We start from the raw sequence: 22,297 nt of genomic DNA on the forward strand, positions 1-22,297 counted from the left end.
TAGCTCAGCCCATATTAGACAACAAAGAATATCATAACTATAGGAAAAAACTTGCGGGAGTTTATATCTAACCGCGTATCAATAAGACCAATTTAAAGCGTTTCCTGCAGTTAAGAGATTTGTATGAACCCTCCAGTGAATTACCTACTGAAAAGCAATTTGTGCCGCGGTGGATGCTCACCCCTTTCTTTAATTCGGTTGAAAAGACAGTGAACCACTGTCCCATGGATCCCAGACCCACTGGCCACCAGGCTTCAGTAATTTTAATACTCATGAAACTACCTAGCCTTTTGCGGGGGAAAAAAAGGAGAGAATCTTAGGGCATTCCATAGTGCATTGGAAATTATGTGATGGAGCTCTTGAATCTCAGCTTAAATAGGCCAAATACAGGGAATATAACATTGTCAAGTTCTTAAGGGTTTTGCATGGGTCCAGGGTTTCTCTTGTGTGTGGAAGACCTGACTGCTGACCCACTCTTCTTCCATTTAGTAAGTATTGTAAAAACATGACTGTCACTTCGGTTTACAGCTTTTGCAACTTCTGACAGGAAGTGCTTCCTGAAACCATATACCTCAGTAGAGCGATAGCGTTACTGTGACCTTTCTTAAAGCGTCCAAGTGAAGGGGAGGCAGGAAAAGGACATACCAGAAAATGTCTAGGGTTTCTGCCATCTTGATTTATCGCCTCACCCCGGTTTCCTTATTTTAAGCGAGCAACCTCCGAGCCTGACGCTTGCCTCGCTTCACCTGTTCTGCTTCACCGGCGGCCGGGGAAGTCGCTCTTCACTCAGGCTGCGGGAGAGGAGAAGCAGGTCTTTAGTTGTGGGCTGTCTCCACCGAAAAGGCGAAGGACGAAACCCAACAAAACCCGCAAGGCCGCGGCCCCGGTCCCGGTGCGGGCCCTGCCGCCGTCCGCCCCGAGGACGATGCAAGCCCGACGCCCGGGAGCCAACACCGCCAGAGGTGCTCAGGGGGCTCAGGCCCGGGCCAGCGGGTCTCCGTACCCCGCGGTACGTGCGGCCAGTCGGCGCCCGGCGCCTTTAGCCTCCCCGCTCACCCTCGCCCCCTCCCCGCCGGCCGTTAGCTGATGGCGGCGGGAGGGTGGGGGAACCGGGCGGGGCAGCGCGTGCAGGTAGCCGGGTAGGGGAGGCGGGGCGGGCGGGCGCGCGCGCGCTGCCGTTGCCTCCCCTCCCCTCCCCCCTCAGGTTTGTCATCGTGTCGCCGGCAGGGCCCCGCGCGACCGCACCAGTAACGGCCGCCCTGCGCGCGCGGCCGGGGGAGGAGGAGGAGGAGGAGGAAGAGGAGGAGGGATGAGGAGGCTGCCGTTGCATCCGTGACGGGGGCCTGAAGAGCCCGAGCTTGGGACGGCCCCTTTCTCACCGCCGGCGCACAGGCGCTGCTCGCTCGGGGGAAGGGCGAGGAGGAGGAGGACTGCGTGCGCGCGCGCGTGTGTGTGAGAGTGTGGAGATGAGCTAAGCCCTGTCCCCTGGAGCCGCCTGAGGAGACCCGGCTCCCTCCCCCCCACGTCCCTGCCGCCGCCGCCGCCATGGCTCACTCCCCCGTGCAGGCGGGCCTGCCGGGGATGCAGGTGAGGACCAACCGCCTCCCCCTACCCCGCGCCGCCCCGGGCGGCGGGAGGGGCGAGCCCCAAGGGCAGGCACGGACACGCACCCCCGGCGGCGGGCGGAGGGGCCGGGGGGGAGGAGGGATGGGCCCTCGCCGCCTCTCCCTGCGAGTGGGGATGGGGGGGAACGGTGTGAAGGGGTGCGGTGCGTGTCGGTAAGGGGGTTCCCTGGGGTGGAGGGACAGGGCGAGGGGAGAAAATGCCTCTTCGCTCTGACTGGGCCCGGGGGCTGGGCTGGGGGGGGAAGGAGCGGGATCTCGTAACCCGTGGAAACGAAACGTGCTGTCAGCACTTCGCGTAATGCCTAACGAGGTCCCTCCGCCTGGTGAATCCCTCCCTCCCTCTCTCCTTCCTCAGTAGCCTCTGTTTTGCTGAAGTGTGCGGGGCGGAGGGATGCGTGGTTTGCCCCCCCCCCAGTAGTTCTCCTCGGTGTTTTAATTCATGAAGAGAAGCGTGTCTTGATGGGCGATTTTCGGTCCCGTTATTTTGATGTGATTAGGGGAAGCATATGTAAAAACAGGGCCTGAAAATGTTGACCTTCAGCGCATGCTGCAGTGCCCATCTCTGTGGTGCTGGCTAGTGGGAGTGCTGTCTGAGGTGGGTGTTCGGGGATCGTGTTTGGCTCCTCTGTTTGGCTCTAAGAGTTGGTTAGCTGCTGTTGTTATACAATGGAATTTGTTGGTTCTGTGTTGTAACTAAATTTTTAAAATAACTGGTGTGGTTTTCTGGTGGCTGAGCTAGCTCCCCCCCTCCCCCCGCTCCCCGTTTTTCTTAGTCCAAATGCAAACTACTGCTAGAAAAACATTAAGGTCATTGGTATGTGTGTGTTGTTATTTTAATGTTTCCCCCATCTTATTAGACCTCATTAGCCCCAACCTCCTGAAGAAAAACTTATGAATGGCATGTAGAGTTTTTCTCAATTTATCTCCTGGACTGAAAGTTTTTTGTGCTTCATTTGATTTAAGTATTGATTTACTCTGGTTCATTTTTCCATGAGTCAGGATTCTAAGTCATGAATCTTTTGTCTTTGCAGAACCTGAGGATTTGGATTTAAAATGTTACATGCCTAGGCATAGCATGAATTATATGCTCAGGCATAGTACTGGATGCCAAATAGAGTATGTAGGCCCTCACTCTGAACTGATTAATTTATTGCTCTGTAGGTACTGCTGTTGGGTGTTCAAGTTCACCTTCCAAATACGAGCAGTTTGCTGATTGCCAGAGACAGAGAAGTAAGGGTTTGTTGCTTTGGGTAGGGTTAAATTAACATTGCATTTCTATCCTTTTGAAACATGTTAGAACCAAGATGACTATTTGTATGTACTTTGAAACAGCATCTGCAATATTTTAGAATTAAAAAAGTCAGATCTGCTCGGAAGTGAGAGAATGACGGTTATTCCAGCAATATGCATGTACTGCTTATGTGTTTCACTGCATGATCTCTCCGAGGACCTGCATTTTTTATTGACTTGATTTGTTATTTAGTTTGTAAAACTGTTAGCTGTACTAAATGGGTAGATATTCAGGGTTTTTGTTGGTCCACATAATCTGGGAATTTACTTCAAATCTCATTTTATTCAGGACAGTGTTATTTTTCCCATGAATTTTTATTGTATTATGAGAGTTTCTCAAGTGTGAACTTTAACAGTGTAAAAAAAAAAAACAAACACCAAAGTAAAGACCTGCTGATAGGTAGAGGCATAAGGTCTGTCAGCAATGTTGAATACTGCTTGCTAATTTTCTGCACCCAGTTCAAGATGTCTATATAGAAATGGTTATCCATTTCCATTCTGTCAGAGTATATAGCAGTTTTATAGTGGTCTGTTTTCAGTACAGGATTCTCTTTGGTTTTACTTGTAGATAAATGTTCAAAGAGTAAGGTACGTATGATGTGTGACATCTGCTTAAATAAGACAAAGGTTATGGTCTGGGACTTTTTATTATGTAGAAGAGAGAGGAATAGAGCTTAGTTCTCTGGGTTATAATTAAATTGCCTAAATCACGGGACTATCTTTTCTTTTTCTGTAGCGTGATCCCTCCTCCCCACCTACCAGCTTCTGCAACAAACGGTGTAAGCAATGTCAGTGACAAGTTATGCAGCTTTCTCCTACGTTCTTTGCTGTACTTATACAAGAGAACAGTCAGTATCCTAGTGTGAACAAGAGTAACTTCTTGACCACCAAAAAATCACATGCAGGGACAACGCTTTATTAATGCTGTTTGGCATGAGCAGAGTAGTGTGTAAATAGAGCAGAGGAATGAGGGATTAATGTATTTCTCTCTGAATAACATATCTGATCGATGTTTGAAGAGTGATGCATAAAAAGTGAGTGGGTAGAGAGTGAGCCAAAGGAATGAAAAACTGTGGAGGAAATGTAGGATGGTGCTGGAAGGCTGTCAAAACCTGAGATTCACTGTCTGCTGCGAAGTGGGCATGTTGTAACCTGAATCAAAACAGAGTTGGGTTTTGACCTAAATTTCTACGCATGCAAATAAGCTTGGACTCAAAGTTTATGCTGCCCTTGGTTTAAGGGCTTTGTGTAGATTTAAGTTTGAGTGCGTGGCGTGAAGGTGCATCATTACTAAACTGAGAGTATGTTGTCTTCCTTCTTTATGCTTTATAGAAGTGGCCTGGGGAAAATGCTTGTTTGTCTGTAATGCATGAGATTTCTGCAAGGCTGGCTCGGAATAAGTGTATTATGACCTTGATTTTCAGACTGGCCTGCACTTCAAGGCTGTGGTAAGCTTCTATACTATTTAAAATATAGCTTCCATAAAGAAGCTAAAGTACTGTGTTTATAAATTTATGGTAAGGGTGCTTGCAGAACCGTAATGTATTTTGAAGCGTATTAGGAGTGTGTTGGACAAAAAAGCTCAGGAAATGTAGGCTGGCAGAGAAAATCTTAAGGGATGAAGCTGCAGAACACAGTACTGCAGTACATCAAGCTGTATATGTGGCAGCAGCCAGTTTTAAGGTAATCTTTAACAATAAAATGCTCAAATGAATAGTGATTAAATGTCTTTCTTCTCTCTTTCCCCACTTAAAATGTTTTGGGGTTAAGCTGCATCTGGTTTGCCTGTATTTTTCTTTGTTTCTGAAGTTGGAGAACCAGAAAAGCAGTTTTTTATCCTAGCTTTTCTGTGTCCTTCTAACTGTGTGAAATAACTGTGTAGAACAGATTTTATTAACCTACTTTAAAATGAGCCTTATATTATGGTAATAACCATAAGAATACTTTAAACTCCTTCTGAGGAAAGATAAATGGCTCCGTCAGCTTCAGATCCCAGAGAAGTGAGAAAAGCCCACAGGTGGTTTGCCTTTTTGGGGTTAGCTGTGTTCAGGCAGTACAGTGCCACACTTAAAATGGATCTAGGTATGACTTCTAGTTGTAATTCTAGGTGCTTCCATAGTAAAGGTAATGAAAAGTTTTTGACTCTGTGGAAGCACTGCTCAGCAATAACGAAAACATCCCTGTGTTATCAACACTCTTTCCAGCACAAATCCAAAACACAGCCCCATACTAGCTACTATGAAGAAAACTAACGCTATCCCAGCCAAAACCAGCACAGGTATCCTTACAGACCACTCAGGCCAGTCATACGTCATGGCAAGTTTCACGTACCAGTTTCATGTTTGAGTAAGGTGCCCTTTTAGTCAATTGTCACCTGTGTTCCCCAGAGATACAAAAGACTACTGATGTAGTGAATACGTTTTAATATTGGGGCTTGTGTTGTGAGTGGTGTACGAGGCTTTGATGTCAACTTTTACATAGTGGCATCTTTTGTGTTTCTGAGCTGGAAGAAACACAGAAACACAAGTATGTCTCTTGGCTACATTTAAAAATTTTGCTTAAATTCTTTTCATGCTCCCTTTCTTGAGGGGCGGGGGGTGGGCGTGGTGTACCCAACACTGATGAACAAAGCCAGCGAGGCATGTAATATAAAATACTGCATCCTATAATAATTTGACCTGGCTATTGCTTTCGTGATGATACACCTGCCTGCGTTGGTGGAGCACTATTTTAATTAAGTGGTGTTGTGTGTGGCTAAAAGTAATCATTTGTGTGGATGCAGCTATATAATCAAAACCTCTTTTACTTGCGAACTGTTTAGATTGAGGACTTTGAGTTTGTCCATATACATCTGTTAATCTGGGGTAGGTTTCCATGTCTATGTATGCACCAGACAATTAATAACGGAGACGATACATTAGGAAGCATCACTTCAATGTGCTAAATTTGAGATGTAGAGGGAGAAATTCTGTAAGAGAATATTTAGTTTTATGAGAAGAAGACATAAAGATAATAAAATGACTGTATACTACATGAGAACAGTCCTGGAACAATTTTAATCTCGGGTTTCCTAGCCCATCATTAAAATGATCTCCCTTTCCCTGTAGGGAAAAGTTGTTTTTCTGGTGGTCTTCAGCTTCCGTATTCCATTCTTTGGCACAGAGAAGCTTGACTGTGAATGTAGCAACTTCATTTTGACAAAATTGCTAACTCGCTTAAGCTGATGTGTTTGGGTTGTATGCCTAATTGAGTCTTGAGCCATGATCACTATAAGGTGGTGATGACATCTACGAGTTAGTTGATACCAGTAAAATCTGTTTGTTTGTTTTCCCAAGCTTGTTTTAAGCTTTAGTATATTACCTGAAACCAAACTCCTGGATATGTTCAGGGTGTATAGTTCCAAAATCAGATACATGTAGTTTACTTTTGAAGAGGTGTATTGAATAGACAGTCTTTTTAAGTGAAATTGCTTTCATAAGCCAATAGATACTTTGTTTATTGGAAGTATCTATGCATGGAATTGTTCCCTTTTAGTGGACAATAACAGATCTGAGACTAATAAATGTTTAAGTTGCACAAGCATCAGACTGTTCCATGTGTTGATTCTACATTAGTATAGAAAATGAAGAACCTTCTGCAGTGTAATGCTATAGAAAGTGAGGCTTGAAACAGGAAAATTTTGGGAATGCTTGTACTCCCCTATTCTATTTTTAGTTGCACTGTTAGGCAGCTTCTTAAGAGGCATACATTTGGATTTTCTTGTCAGATGATAGCATGGGTGCAAGAAGAGTCTCCTCTCAAATTATGGGATTGCTGTAAATCCTAAACCTCATTCTTTTTCTTCTTTTCCTCAAGTAGTATTAATGCAACGTAAATTTCTAAATGCCTCTATTAGCATTATTTATTCCACCATTTGTCATAATAGTGGCAATTTCCACAAAGAGCCACTACTTTCTTTTTTTCTTTTTACCAATAGCTTAGCTAATTAAGAGTGATTTTTGCCGTGTTTGGTTGATCTTTTTAGCAAGTGGAAACGAGTGAGAGACATTGTTCTAAAACTGTTGTTTGGGATTCTTTTCCTTAGCTGTCTTTCTCTTGGTGTCTAAAATACATTTTGGGTTTCACTTTTATGCTGTCTACTGACGATACTCGTTTGTTGTTTTCATTGTGTGCTCAAGGCATGGAGAGATTTTTCAATTGTAGTGATTTACATTTTAAAAGTGTAATGGATGGAAAGGAGGAAGTCAGTTACAGGTTATGAAAGTTCTTAGTGATGTTATATTAAAAAAAAAAAAAAGAGCCTGAGAAACTATTCAGAAATTCAGCATATTTAATTGGAATTTATTCTTTCTGAATGCTTGTAAAAAGCAGGCTATGGTTAGGTAACTATCAATTTTGGTATTAAACTCTTAACATTGTACACTAAGCAGCTTTCTGAATGAAAATCTGAATGAAAGATACCATAAAATTACAATGTGATTTGTGCAGGGGACATTGCACCCAGAAAATGGTATTAATTCACTGGGAATTTGGAAGCATGCTTTGGATATCCATGTTATTGATAAAGAACTGAATGTTTTGTATTCTGAATCTCAGATAAGTGCGTCTTCCTTGAAAGTAAGTGGAAAAAGGATTATACAGTGGCTGAGGAATACTTTTATGATAGGCTGACTTTAGGCAACTTTTCTATTCCCCCTGGAAACATGCTTAAAACCTGTTCCAATCTAGTTAGAAATTGGAGCAAGGGAGTTGAACTGTGTGACAAATGTGAGTATTAGTAAGGCCACTGTGATGCATACTATATGTTTTTATCCTCACCTTGTTTGTGACATCTAAAGTGTTAGAGAGAGGCAAGGTTCTACAGCTTTATTCTTCGCTTCCTCTCCCCCCACCCCTTATGACCCACTGAAGTTTCATGGCAGAATTTATGGTAGTTTTTCCTTTTTATGATAGTTAATGTATTGCTAATTCTTCCAACTGTTGGCATTTGTTTTTCAGAAAAAAGCAATTTCCTTATGGTAGTGTGTGTCTGAATTGAATAATTATAGTCTTGGAGATGGAAAATGAGAAATATGGAATCCGTATGTTTGAAGAAGAAAAGAACAGTCACGTGTTCTTTTTGATCATTGACAAATTCTCAGTGAAACAGCTGGATCTTAGTTTTACACCTAGCTAGTACAGATGAATGCTTTCATTCTAGTCTTTGTACCTTTCATTAAATGTTTTGCTGGTTAGTCTTCTAAAAAGAAAATGAAAATCAGTTGTTGCTGTTCATGATAATTATAAAGTGGCTATCCTAGTTCAGCTGATTTTACTTTATTATTTATAGATGAAACTGAGAGATAGCTCCCTTTGGTTCAAATTTTAAGGCTGCTTAAAAATGTCCTTCCCCCGCCCCCCCCTTGCTTAGATAGACGTCCCAGACTATAAATCCAAATACTTGAACATATTTTCTCTTTTTGGGTTAGTTAGCTGCTCTTTGAAAATACAGGCAGGGCTTGATACAATGCAGTAGCATTGAGCAATTTATTTTCCGCATACTGCCTCTGTTTTATTTCAGTTACACAACTAGTGTATCAACTGTTCCTGCCAGTTCTAGGTCATCAGCAAAATTGTTGAGGGTGTGTATTGCTCTATTGTCCAGGTTATGAGTGAAGATGCTAAACAGTATTGGCCCCAGTATCGACCCCTGGGTAGCGACTGGCCTCTAGCTGGACTTCGTGCTGCTGATTTCCTAGCCTCATCCCTGTACCCTTGGACAATGTCTGTGTATTCCTCCTGGGTCGCTTGACCCTGCCTCTACCTCTTGTGTGCTTCATCTTTATGTTTGAGTTTCGTCAGGAGTTCCTTGTTCACCCATGCAGGCTTCCTGCCACCTTTTCTTGTGTTCCTGCATGTCAGATGGATCATTCTTGAACTTGGAGGAGGTAATCCTTGAAAATCAACCAGCTCTCCTTGATCACTTTTGTCTCTAGGACTGTTTACCCTGGAATTCTTCCAAGCAGATCCCTGATCTGCCCACTCTTCCTCAAGCCCTTCACCAGTAGGATTGAGGAGAAAACCACCTGGGCCCCTGTGCTCTTGACCCTCACCCTCAGGGCCATATAGTCATGCTTGGTATGCTCCAAGTCTGTCCAGGCTATTTCAGTGGTGCCTGATGTGGAAGAGTAGCATGGGGTAATAGTCCAAGCGCTGAACAAGCCTCAGCAGTCTCTCCAAAGTGTCCTAGATTGGAGTCCCCGGCAAGCACCAAGCTGTCCTAGACAGCACCTCAGGCCAGCAGATTGGTACCTCCATCCCTCGCAGGAAGGGAGTCTCCCACTACGACCACTTGCAGCTTCTTCCTGATGTTGTCATAAAACTAATGGTTTGTGTACCCTGTTTCTGTAGTAAACATTTACTTGTGTAAGTAGTACAAAAGTTTGAGCAAGAAGTTGATGCACCTTCCTGTAGAAGGTAAAAGTTGTTTTGTTCCTTAATGTGGTAGGTTACGCATCTAACCTGAGATGTCCAAACTTCTCAATTGCTTCTGATGAATACATATGAGGTAGCTGGTGTTTCTGTTATGATCTTCTGAAACCAATTTCTGTAGGAAGTCGACATTTTTATGTGAAAGGAGAACCAGATAATCACCATGCATGTTAACAACAAACAAACGTGTAGTACTGGTCTCAGAAACAATGTCATGCCTCTCTTTTCTCCCTCTATTTTTATCTTTTGTTTTTATCAGTTGAAAGAAGTCTCAGTGTCTTGTTTAGAATGTGAAAGTGTGGTGATGTGCAGTTATGGGGCAGAGGAAGAAACCATGAAGACGATTCCTCAAATGGCAGTGGCCTTAAAGTCTTCCTCTCTGATTTCAGGTGTTCTTAATTTTGTACTATAACATGCATTGACTGTGCTATAAAATTTAATTTGTGTTTTGAAGCTCTGGCTTGTATGCAAATAATTTGAGAACATATCAACTGAATGGGGTCAGATCATAGGCCTGTCTAGTTGTGTTTTGTCTTTGACAGTGGTTATTGGAAGATGTCTATGAAAAAGTGTGAGAATACAGTAACTTGTAATAGTTCTATGGCATATTTCCACAGCTTCTATTTTACCACTCAAGGATTTCCAGAGCCAGAAGTGATTATCTTGATGGATTTTTTTTTTTTTTTCCCATTAGTTCTCCATTCCTTAATGATTTTGTAGGGCTCACTGTCTGCGACATCCTATTACAGTGTGTATCCAGGTTTATCTGCATGCACGTGAACAAGGTTCAAAACACATTATTTTTATCTCCAAGTATGGTAGCAGACAGCAGTAATCACCAACAAGCCAGTTCACTATGTGGTATTTTATTTTCACCAGAAATCCTTGAACCTCTTCAGATGATGGTATTTTGGGCTCAGCCTTGATAGGGAACGAGCACTGGACTGACTAATTAGAAATTGATTTAGTGAAATGAAAACTGTACAAAAGGAGGTGTTGAAAGGTGATTGTGTATTTCAAAAGAGCAGGCATAGAGAAATCTGAGATCTGCAAGTAAAATCAGTTGCCCAAATAAACTTGAGAACTTGAATACAGAGATGGCTTGTAATTCTTGTAAGTTAAAGAGAAAAATAGTTTTTTAACCCTTTTCTACAATAACTGGATAAATAACCCTTCATAAAAGGAGGTTATAAATAAGAACTGGAATGAGATGCAGAAAAAGACTCGGTTAAAGCTATATCTTGGGTCAGAATGATTATGGATAAAGTTTGATCTAAGTAGTTTGAATTTCAGTACCATTTTTTGTTGAGCTATAGGGGCAGTTAGTGCAGATGAGAATTAGAGATTTATAAAAATAAATACATTTTCAGGCGTGTATAGTCCTGGCTATGAGGAGAGTACTGGAGAGGTGACGTCAGAGTGGATGATACTGCTGGTTTCTCCAGGATTGTTCCTGACAGTTGGTTACTGAAAAGTCACCTTAGCATAAAAAGTCAATGCATGCTGATAAAATTTGCTGATGGTACAAAATTTAAAGGCACCTGTTGTACTTGAGAGGCCATTACTGAAGAACTACATGACCTTGAGGATTTGAATTACTGAAATAGCATGAAGTGCAAGGTGTCATAAGTGTGAATTATTACAGAGAACCTTTGCAATAGGCTGGGAGCTCATTCGTTGGAAATGCAGAGGATTAGGAAGAGGTGAGTGGGTTTAGCTGGTCACAGCTGAGTTTGAGCCATGAGGCCAAATTGAACAAATAGGCTCTGAGAATGTATCAAACTATCTTTATTCCATAGAAGTGGGCAACAGTGATGTTAGGTACTGAGATGAGTTCATTTTAAGTGCAGTTTGTTTTTTCTGGCTGATTAAGGTCAAAAGTAATGAATCCCATGTGGAACAAGTACAGAGAGGTTACTCAAATTATTGGGCGAATGGTGGCTCTGCTTATGGTGAAAAGTAAAGGACTTTGTTCTGCATGGCTGACAAGCCGAAGACTGGGACAGGATGGATGCGATTGGTGTTCAGAAGTGTGAGAAACTAGTCAAAACAAAACCCGAACTAATTCAAGTGGTTATGTAAATTAGAAATTCTGTAATCTTTAGATCTAAATGTTCTAGAATTTGTTTCTGATTTGCTACAACACGTGTTCTGTGACACACTTTGAAGGAAGCGTTTTAGTGGTAGAGATCTAGCTCTTTATCAAACAAGGTGATTAGCTTTATCCTTTTGCAGCAGATGTTGCTGTTCTGTTCGGTGGTTTCTAGCAATATTTGGTGTGCTTAGTTACGTGAAAGCTCTTTCATCAGTTCCTTTTATTTTAATATTAATAGGAAAATGCTATATGCTGAGCAAAAACTTGCAAAGAGTAGAATCGGCAAAATTGTAGTGACAGACTATGGAAGACGTTTTCTATATTCAGTCATATAGAGAGAATATTTATAAAGCTATTTGATTATTTGGGTGCTGTTGGAAGTATTTACAAAAACAATCAAACAAAAACAATTGGGTGAGAATCCTTTCCAGCTGTGATCTTGGAAAAACGAATGGAAATTGGCGACTCATTTAATTGCAATTCAAGTAGTTCATTATGTATCTGGAGGCCTGGTATGTCCCTTTTTGAAACAGAGCAGGTCATTAAAGAGGGACAACGGGTAGTTTTCCAAAAACACAGGTTGCGAGTAGTTTAAGGCTCTCACTTCAAACACCTGGTCTCCTGAGAAGAAAATTCAGACCTTCTCACAGAGCAGGAGAGCTTTTTTTTTTTAAAACTACTACTACCACCTCCTCCTGTTGCTCAGAACAAAGTTCAAAAATGGCAACTTTAAAATTTAAAAACTAAGAAATGAATTTGCAGAAGTTCTGATTTGGGAAGGAAAAGTTTTTTTTTTTTTATAACTAGTAATTTCACAAGGAATGTGGAAAAAGAACTATTATTATTAATAAATTTAATTATATTAATACCAGCTATTATTGAACAAATAATTTTTCAAAATGGCTACAAAATTTTGATTGTAAAAAAAATCAAACAGGAACAATTCTTCCCTGCTTCTCAGGACTTCCAGGCACAGTTATCTTCCTGCTTTTCTGTAATTATTAACACAAAATGACTGGGAAAATGTTCTACTGCAGTTGCTTATAAAACTGTCAGCCTAGTACCAGTATCCCAAGTGCTTGACACGGTGAAAATGAAGCTGTGAGAGTTCTGCAAGTCTCTGGAGATTGTGGTGTCATGAAGTAATGGGCTTTAATAGACGATAGTAATAGGTGTTTGAGGGGCTGGGGGGAAAAGGGACAATGGGGGCAGAATACATACAGCCAACAGCTCTCAAATAGCTGCTGGCAGGTAGCCCTTGTACTCTTGGAATTCTTCTCCATATGAACAACTGCAGTACACTGTGACTTTGAGTAGTGCTGGCTTTGTAGTCTCTGGAGGTGAAACACGGAATTTTTTAGGCAGCTGTGACCGGGATTGCTTTGTGACTTACCCAAATGCCTTTGTAATGATGTAATGCTTAGATTCCTGTGGCTAGTGAATGGAACTAGAAGGCTTGTGTGGATGGATTAGGCGTGCACAGCTCTCTACAGCATGTCATCTCAAATTCTAACACAGTATGTGTGAAAGCATAGACTGATAATTGTCTTCCACAAGGGAAAATATCTGATGCAAGTGTTAAGGTTATTTTTATTCATGAAGAATTCTCAGAGAAGGCTGTTTTGAATATTGACAAAAGAGCATTCTGTGGGGCATGAGGAGAACCACTACAACGTGATTTGGTGCCTAGTTTTGTGATCTCTTATAAATGATGTGCCTGGAAGCATTGGTAAGGGCTACTGTGTAGCTAAAGGATAACCACGCTTGCTGGAAAACTTGAAGTGCCCTGGTCTGATTTCCAAGTGGGAGATATATTAGCATATTCTGTATGTAGTATTTAATAGTGTGTAATAGTATGTAATTCTTATTACACTGAAATTAAAGGAGGAACAAGCTTCTTTTGGTGGAAGGGACTTGGATCTCTTGCTCTGTTCCTTTTAATGGCAAAAGGGTGATAGAATCCCATGTCCTTCTGTTTGTTTCCTGAAACTGACTTTGGATAGAAAGATGGATTAGTAAGATGTCAATGAGGGGGAACTTCTTGGGGCTGGTGAAGTCTTGCAGTATACTTAGAAGAGTGTTTTTTCTTCAGACCAATCTCGCCAGTGATCTATTCCTGGGATGGTTATCTGAAAACTGTGATGTCTCGTAGCTTACTTTAAAGCATTAGAAGTAGTGGTGTGCTCACAATTTGCGCCACATGATGATAGAATCCAGAATGCTCCACAAACACACTGCCCAAAGAATTGAATGGGTTTATCTCTGGGCTCAGTCAGTCACAGCTACCTGGTCCTCAAAACACCTAATTCAGCTGTGAAATTCAGATACCTCCAGACAAACTAAAATACCTTCTAGACTATCTTCCTCTCAGGGCTGCATGAGTTAATTACATAACCTTTGAGATGTGAGAGCAGAAATAGACAGAAGTACAGGTGGGAGATGCTGTATAAGCTAAACTTAATTGTTAAAGAGAAAATGTTGGCTCAGTGCTTGTCAGTGGTAACTTAGAAATTTTCATTCCCCTCTTTATGCTTCTACAAAGTTTGGCTAAGTATAAACTGTGTGGTTTTATGCTTATTTAGGCATTACTGATTTTTTCTCGTATGAGCCTTTTTCTATACCAACAATGTATTTTCACTTAGTTAGCATGAACCTCATCCTTTTAAGAACAATAACAAGTCTTTTGAAGTGTTTGTTCTATTTCTTAAGGGAAAGATTCTAAGTAATCCTATCCGATTTTTCTTCATGTCATGACTCTTCCCTCTATCTATGACTTTTCCAGTTTAACTGCAACTTATATATATTTTTGTTAGCTGTAAAGGCTCCTTGCTGTTAGATTAAGAAGGTACACAGTGGAACTTACCATCCGTGCACTGAAAGTGAGAAGTCTAAGAGCAGCAGTAGCTAGCTGAATGCTTGACAGTGGAGAAAAAACAAATATGGCAGAGCGGTCCGCCTAGGTCTTACATTTGCATGTTTAGGTGAGCGCTCGTAGTTTTCACGTGACTGTTCAAATCAAGATAGCTGGGAACAGGATGTTTTTTAGGAGTGAATGAGTTTACCCAACTGAGAGAAGAAGAAAAAGAAATCCTGCTCTAGAAAACCTTGGGGTCAGGGATAAGGAGGAAGCATGGCAGTTCATGCAGTTGATCCTTAGTAGGAGAAAATTGAAGAGGATTGCTTGCTACATCAAATGGAAATAGTAGTCTGTGCGCTGAAGAGTGGGAACAAAATCCTTAAGAGGACGAGATATGTGAAAAATTCAAGAGAGCAGGACCCTGGGTTCTGGGAAGGAACCAATTTCAAGAGAAAAGGGTAGACAAAAGGTTTGCTTTTATTGGTAGTGGTATTTGATTTTGGTTTTAATAGAATCCAAATCTTTGTAAGGCTCTTTCATTCTCAGTGCCTGAGTGCAGTTTATTGGCAAAGAAAAAGAAATTGAGGTAGCAGCACTTTCTGATGCAAGATAGGATAAAACTCTGTCACAGGGACGGTATTAAATTTGTACTTTATATACCAGGAAGCATAAATGTTGCAGTGTGCGCATATAGGGGATGTAGGAAGAACACGTTAATTATGGAGACAGAAAAAGAATAGCTGGATAAATAGGAATGTGTAGAATTTGAAGTGTTCGTTGCCTTTAAAAATAATCATGTTTCATTTTAATGTAACAAATACTGAGTAACTTTTCTCTTATTTTTAACAGACTCTGAAGGCAGATCCAGAAGAACTGTTTACAAAACTGGAGAAAATTGGTAAGGGCTCTTTTGGTGAAGTTTTTAAAGGAATTGACAATCGGACTCAGAAAGTGGTTGCTATAAAAATTATTGACCTAGAAGAAGCAGAAGATGAAATAGAAGACATCCAACAAGAAATCACAGTGCTGAGTCAGTGTGACAGTCCATATGTAACTAAATATTATGGATCCTATTTAAAGGTAAGATGCTCACAGATGATGGCGATTTGATTTTATAAGTAATTCTTTTCCAAGTTATCCAATTGTGCCTGTTTTCGTTGGCAAGGTTTCAGTCAGACGTCAGTTGAAGAAAAATACATTTTTGTCCTTTCAGTTCTAAAGAAAGAATGAATTACTGTATTTGTGAAGTATGTGGCTGAACTTAATAGAAAAAAAAATGCACGTGTCTTTTGCTATTTCTGTACAAAAAAATTAATTTAACATCAATTTGTTAAGCTCTAAGTAATACCTTTAGATTGTCTTAATATTAGGAGAATGTAACTCTAACTGTTGTTTAAATTCAGGAAATATAACCTAAGTCTGTATTTGAATTGTCAAAACATTAAAAACAATGTAGTATCAGCTGTTTTTTGAAGCTTTAAAGTTTTTGTCAAGGTTTGATTAGTGGCAAAGCTTAGGTTGCTTTTCAAAGGAGACTGAACCTAACCTTGATCTGAGTGATTTAAAAATTAAAATCTAAAAGTTAATTTATTTGCACATTAGCAACCAGCACATTAGCTGTAAGTGAAGCTAATGGAAGGGGTTTCCATTAACTGCCTTCTGGATCTGTTTCCCTTCCCTCCCCCTGCCATATTAATTAATTTCAGGGGTCAGTTTTAAGTGTGCCAGATAGAGGTATGTGGTGGTGGTTGTTTGTTGTGGGGTTTTTTTTTGTTTGTTTTTTTGGTTTTTTTTTTTTTTTTTAAATTGGATGGATATAGTGATTTATTACCTCTAGAAGGTAGTGAAAATATCTGGAAGCTTTTGGTACTACTTTATTTCTTTGGTCAGACTTTGTCCCTAACTGGATAGCTCTTTCTTTTATGACAGTGAGATGGCAATCTAGGTAAGAGATTGTTCTCTTGACAGGGTTTGAAGTTACAAATAGGCAGAAAATACTTCAAAATTAATTTTCAGTCTGCTTTTGCTTTTGTGGAAGCATTCTTCTTATCAGCAAAGACATGAAAGTTCTGAAAGGGGGACCCTGTTTTATCTCTGGTTTTCTGAGATTGCCAGTTAGTTTCCAAGGAACAAAGGACTTTTTCTGAATCCAGGAGATGCATTACTGAAGGGACAGACAGTTTTTCCTTTCTTCCTTGTGCTCTGAACCAGTTTGCTTGGACATCTTATCACTGAATGGTGATGCTTTGTGAATGGTTTCAGACCTGATAACCTGTCACCAGTACTGGACTTAGAAGTTACGTATAGTTTAGGCCTCAGAAGTATCAGGAGGCACATAATTGAGCACAGTAAATTGGATGAGTTTTTCATCATGGCTTTTATTACTACTTTGAAATTTCTCAGTCTAGGTTTGGTATTTAGGTGAAGTGTGGGAAAAAGGCAAAAGTGGTATTTCTCCCCTGGACTGTCTCACTCCTTCAAATCTTTTCATTTTAGAGGAGGAACAGTAAGATCGTACAGGATAAGTGAAATAGAATACAAGAAAAATAGTTAGAAGTTTGATTGGAATGCCACTTTTTTAAAATGTATAATAGCAATGTGGCTGAAAAAGAGAATCCAGTGTCCAAATCTGAACTGAGTGAATGTCAACATTTTGTGAAGATAGCATGGCAACTGTTGCTTTTCCTAATTGAAGGAGAGAGGAGACTGTAGGGCTCAGTAGCCTGAATGGGTTTGGCTGGATGTGTCATTAGTGATATTTGTGCCTATTGTTGTGAGGAGTACCTTCTGAAAATACTTGTACCTTCCTCATCACTTCTGTTGAGTGGAGTAACCTGTGAATTTACCAACTTGTGTCAATTTTCTAAGATACTACACTAACAGTGGCTATGTATGACTCCGGTTACATTTGGAGGAAAGTACAGCTCTTTCTATAGTTAGTAGCATGTACAGCTATTCATGTTTATCCATTACTTCAGTTCTTTGTGAATGTATGTTGTTTTGCAAGACACTTGGTACTACAGAACTTTTGGTCTTCAAGACAAAAAATTCATTTCTTTATGCTGTTAAAAATTAATATGTGGTGGTTATTAGGTGATGCTGAAGTGACAGAATCTTTGCAAAGGAAACATTTTGCAGTTCTATTAGCTTTCTAAAGTAAGGGTTAGGTCTTGTTATTGGATAGTAATAATGTGTCATCATATACACACACACACGCACTTAAAAAGGACCATATTAATGTTTAAATGAATTGGTTAATATTCCTGGCTAAGAATCTAGGCTTATTGGCTGTAGATCTTTGTTGTATTTGCAAGCCAGGACTGCCATATGTAGTTCTAAGGCCCTGACCGTCTTTTAACTGTATTTCTGACAATGTCATAATCCATCACCAAGAACACGTTATTAGGAGACATTATTTCTTCCATGATTGGACAGTTTAGCTGTAATTACAAGAAAGATATTAATGTTTTCTTACACAATGAACTTCTTTGAAGTAAGCAACAGGGAAAATGTGTAGGATCTTAGGTTATACTGCCAGCCGCTGCAGCAATTATTATTTTTTAAAGCCTGTGCAGCATGATGTGTGCTGACCATGTGTCTGTTGGATCTTGGGTAGAAAGAGGTACCGTTTATAGAGAACTCTTAAATTGATTTTCTATAAATTTAATTTTGGCAGACAAATAGCAATTCCAATAACAATATCAATCTGTCTTATTTTTTTCCTTCTAACTCTATATCAGCCTTTGTTTCCCTAGGTTTCTTGCGTATCCTTTTGTGAGCTGAAGAGGTGTCTTATTATGTAATAACTTTTTTCCTAAGTACTCCCATGTCAGTTGTTAAGTAGGAGTAAGTATCTTTTATGAGAACTTTTCGGTATTTATTTTTTTATAACAAGTTTCAAGATACTGGAAAAGAAAAATTTCTGTCCCATTTGGGACACTGCAGACCTGATGATTAATATTTCACATCCCTTTCTAGAACAAGTTCATGTAATTGCAGAATACCTGCTCTGACATCCTTTAAAATATTTGACAGATTTTAAGAGGCATTCTGTATTTTCAGCAAAGGTGGTTGATGGGCATTGCCATGAAGACTTTTATATTTTTGAAGATTTCCTAGGTAGACAGAATGTTTTGGGGTTGTGTTTGTTGGTGTGTTTTTTTTTTTTTTTTAAAACATCTGAATCATGTCTTTGAGAAATCTTTGTTTTTTTCTTCATTCACTGTTATTCCAGATGTGCTTCAGTTAAGCTACATGATTATACACCTGTTATAGGTGTATAACAGGTCTGTAAGGGACTTGTTGCTTCAAATTTTAGAAGGCTTATATAATACTGCTGTACTTGCCTGAGGCCTCTTACTGTTTTCAGGTGATGTTTGTGAGAATAGCTTGTCAAGCTCTTGGTGTCTACTGCATGATACACATGAAAGTACAACTTGAAATTAGTATTATCATTTAATGAGTTAATGGCAGTTACTTTGTCCTGGAAATTTACATTTAAAAAAAATACTAATTTTTAGTTACTTTTTAGAGTAGGGTGATATACTCAAATGCCTTGTTAAATTTTCTTAGTCTAAAATTTTTTTTATATCCCAACTTCATCTTTTCAGAAATGTTTGCTTTATGGCAATTTTTTTTTTTTCATGTCCAGAGACTCAGCCATATCTGTTCATGTGAGGTACTACTGCTTTAACACAGTGAGTCTTAAATAAAAAGCAGCTTATTGCTTGCATAGAGCAAGTCTTCTGTTCCCTCTAGACTTTGTTCTTTACATCTGTTGTTGGAGGTTTGTGTATAATTGCTGTGGTCAGAGTTCATTCAAATAGAGCAATAAGCAGTAGTGAAGTGGGTACCAGTTTAGGTTGTCATCCTGAATATAAATTAATTTGCGGAACATCTTTTTGTCAGAAACCCTAAGGTCTTTATATAAAACAGAAATGCAAATACTTTTTAAAGCCACATTTTTAAATATGTCTTCATGTTCCCATTCTATTGGGACAAAGGGCTTTTGTCTACTGTAGGAGATAGTAAGTAACTAGAATGTTGCTCTTAAAGCATATCACAGTGATGTGGTTTATATGGGTGCATATGTCTAGAAGGATTGCCGTTCCTTATCTGCCATGGTGTGTTTAAAAACCTGTATCAATGTTCCTTGATGAAGTAGGCTTAACAAAATAGGTAGTGACTGTTCCCTCTCTGCTCTGGGAACCATATCTATCCTTGCTGTCTTCCAAATGAAAGGTTCATCTGTTCCATCTGTGATCTGATTAAATGCTCCATGGATAGAAGAATTATAGTTCTTTTTAGATCCTTATAAAATTCATTCATGAAACTTCTCTGGGTCTGTTTAGTTCTTTAGATTTTAGATAACAGCATCCGCTGCCTCCTTTGTAATGGAATAGGGATTCTTTGTGTTTCTTGTTAGATTTGGTTTTTTTATTTTTCTTATAAAACTGTCTAAAGTTGTTTGCTGTCTCTTCTGAGTTTTGCCATACTGTAACTCTTTAGAAGTATTGCTATGCTATTTATTCTAAAAGTTTTTCTGTCTAGGAGCTTGGCAGCTCTGCTTTTTGCATCTGACTCTGCTTTACCATTTTTTCAAGAGCTTAGTTAGATTTCGTTCTGAAGTTGTTTTCAAGTTGTTTGGAATCTGTTTTATTTCCAACATTCAGACGCCTCTCTGATAATGTTTCTTCAGTTTTGTTAATAACTTTATTTACTGCTTTATTATAACTTCATAACATTTTCATTTTTTTTTTATCTTGGATTATTACTTAGAAATATATAAAGGAAATTAATTTGTCTTGAAATGGTTGAAGAATAAAGTTTCTTGGCTTTTTTGCATATATATGTCACTCAAAGCTGAGGTTAATATTTGTATATGGACAAAAGCTGAGATCAATATGTTAAATATGTATGTATACATTAAAAAGTCTTTAAATTCCCTGTCTTAGACTTCTATACGTATGAATATAATGGTAGAGCAAATGATCACTAAGTAGTTTCAACATCCGATATAACTAGGTATGGGTGATACTGAACTGGTATTGAGCTAGTCCTGTAGTATGTATTTTTAAAAATTATTACTGTCTCTAAGCTCATGTTTCTTCATCCTTCAGACATATTTTTCTAGCACACTTTGTAGCTTTTGAGATACCTTCTTTTGAACTGTTTAAAATTCTTGACCCGATGAGAATCAGACTTCTGGTTTATTTCCCCAGACAACTTCCCATTCTGTAAAAGTATTTTAAGAATTCTTTTAAAAAAAAAAAAAGTATATAAGGAGAGCTGATGCTGGTAAGGTTCATAAAGGATAGCTGCTGATAATTTTCATTCTAGTCTTTATACCTGTATGGGTTTTTATTTCATGTCTAGGGTATAATATACCTACTGCTCTAAGTCAAGCTGGTGTTTATGTAGACTGCAAGAAAACAGAAAATAGCTTCTGGTTAAATTTTATGAATGACACAATATACCCTCATGAAAAAACCCACGCCACTTCTATGAAGTTTGATTAACTGAGCTCTGTAGAACGACGAGGTCAGGCAAATGAAGTCTAGAAATAAAGATTTATTTTTGAAAAGCAATGATTCTGAAAGTAATGTAAGGTTTATTTTAGATAATCAGATGAACATGAGGTTGGCAAGTAATGCTGTGGCTGAGCCAAAATAAATCTTGTATTGGCTAGGACTTTGGTGTACATGGCTGGCATCAGTGAGGCCATTCTTGGAATAATATGGCCAGTTCACAGTGTGGCTGGAAAACTGTAATGCATTCAGTAAAGAGCTTCAGGAACAGTTTGAGGTTTGGAAAGCCTGTATTCCAGAGAAGGACTGAAGTTCAGGCTTGGTTTTGTTGGTCCAAGAGAAGGTTTGGAAGTGACTCTGTGTGTATATATGAAAGCTTTTCCATGTTTAAGTGCTGATAGTTCAGTGCTTTCTAATCTGTTATGCCAAAATATGACAAGATGTAATTGCTGAGTGGTCAAGCTAAGCAAATTTCGTCTGGTAATAACACACACTTTTTTAAAGGGAAGATACCTTAAATATTGGAAAAGTTTAGATGAGGTGGATTTTATGTCACTTGCAGCTATTTTTTTAAGTCAGTATGTGCTGAATTTAAAGAAGCCTAAGCTTGCATGCCTTAAGAAACTCAAGGACATTAATGTGGATATGTTGAATATTCTTGCCACAGCAATCTTGGTAATGTAACTTTGAATGTGACTTCAATAAGTTTTAAGTCAATGTCCTTTTGCTTTACAGCTTTAACTGGTTGAACATTTATGAGCATCTCTGAACTGATGTGACCTTAAATGTATGCTGTGGGTCAGCCAGAAGTTAATGAACTTCGTGCATTCTGTTGTCATTTGATATAGCAGTCAGCCTGTGGCAGGTTACATCGTGATTGTCAGGGTGGGAGATCAGAGCAGAGATTTTCCTGCTTAACGTTAGGACTGTAGAATCCACTGCAACAGGGGCTGCTACCTCAGCACAGGGAGAAATGAAATGTGTCAGTAGTTTCTTGATGTTCCATCATTTGTGTTGTGTGTCCAGCAGCTAGTGCCCTTTCAGACTTGACTTTTGCAAACCACAGTCACTGAATTTTGGGTGGGGGCTTAAGCACCTTAAATGAGAAAAAGCTGTATCTCTCATTTTGCCTGCTACAATTGCAGCTATGTTGTCATTATTGCATTTTGTGAGGGGTTGAGGCGATGGAGTGCCTTCTCTGTTCTCTTGACCAAAGCCAGATGGAATTGTCTTACCCTGTCGGAATTCCTGCAGCTGAAATGAGAGGGGGGCTGGGACTGCAAATTCTCTCTTATTGCGACAGCATTGGGAACAAAATGAGGCACAGCCTCCTGTGAGGCAGTCCCTGTTCTGGGATGTTTACTTTTCTTCTGAAGCCCCTGGTAACCCCCTCTGTTCTCACCAGGCAGCACTAGCCTCCAGAGGAGTTGAA

At 39.7% G+C, this 22,297-nt stretch overlaps 1 protein-coding gene across 4 annotated transcripts in view; it reads left to right on the top strand.

Annotated features, from left to right (window-relative positions):
* Positions 1–1,182: 1,182 nt before the first annotated feature.
* The window catches only part of STK24 (serine/threonine kinase 24), a 63,311-nt gene continuing 42,196 nt past the window's right edge, over positions 1,183–22,297 (top strand). The window contains exons 1-2 of one of the 4 annotated variants that reach the window (XM_076361882.1): positions 1,183–1,204; positions 15,188–15,418. Coding sequence is in view for 1 of the 4 variants with exons in the window: in XM_076361855.1 (XP_076217970.1) it covers positions 1,546–1,587; positions 15,188–15,418 (273 nt within the window). In the remaining 3 variants the exon portion in view is untranslated. Of the gene's footprint in view, positions 1,205–1,333; positions 1,588–1,764; positions 1,779–2,176; positions 2,221–15,187; positions 15,419–22,297 lie in introns of those variants that run through there. The other 3 variants (XM_076361855.1, XM_076361891.1, XM_076361873.1) reach the window with 3 other exon arrangements.

The sequence above is a fragment of the Aptenodytes patagonicus genome, chromosome 1 (assembly GCF_965638725.1).
Source record: "Aptenodytes patagonicus chromosome 1, bAptPat1.pri.cur, whole genome shotgun sequence".
Classification (NCBI taxonomy): Eukaryota; Metazoa; Chordata; class Aves; order Sphenisciformes; family Spheniscidae; genus Aptenodytes; species Aptenodytes patagonicus.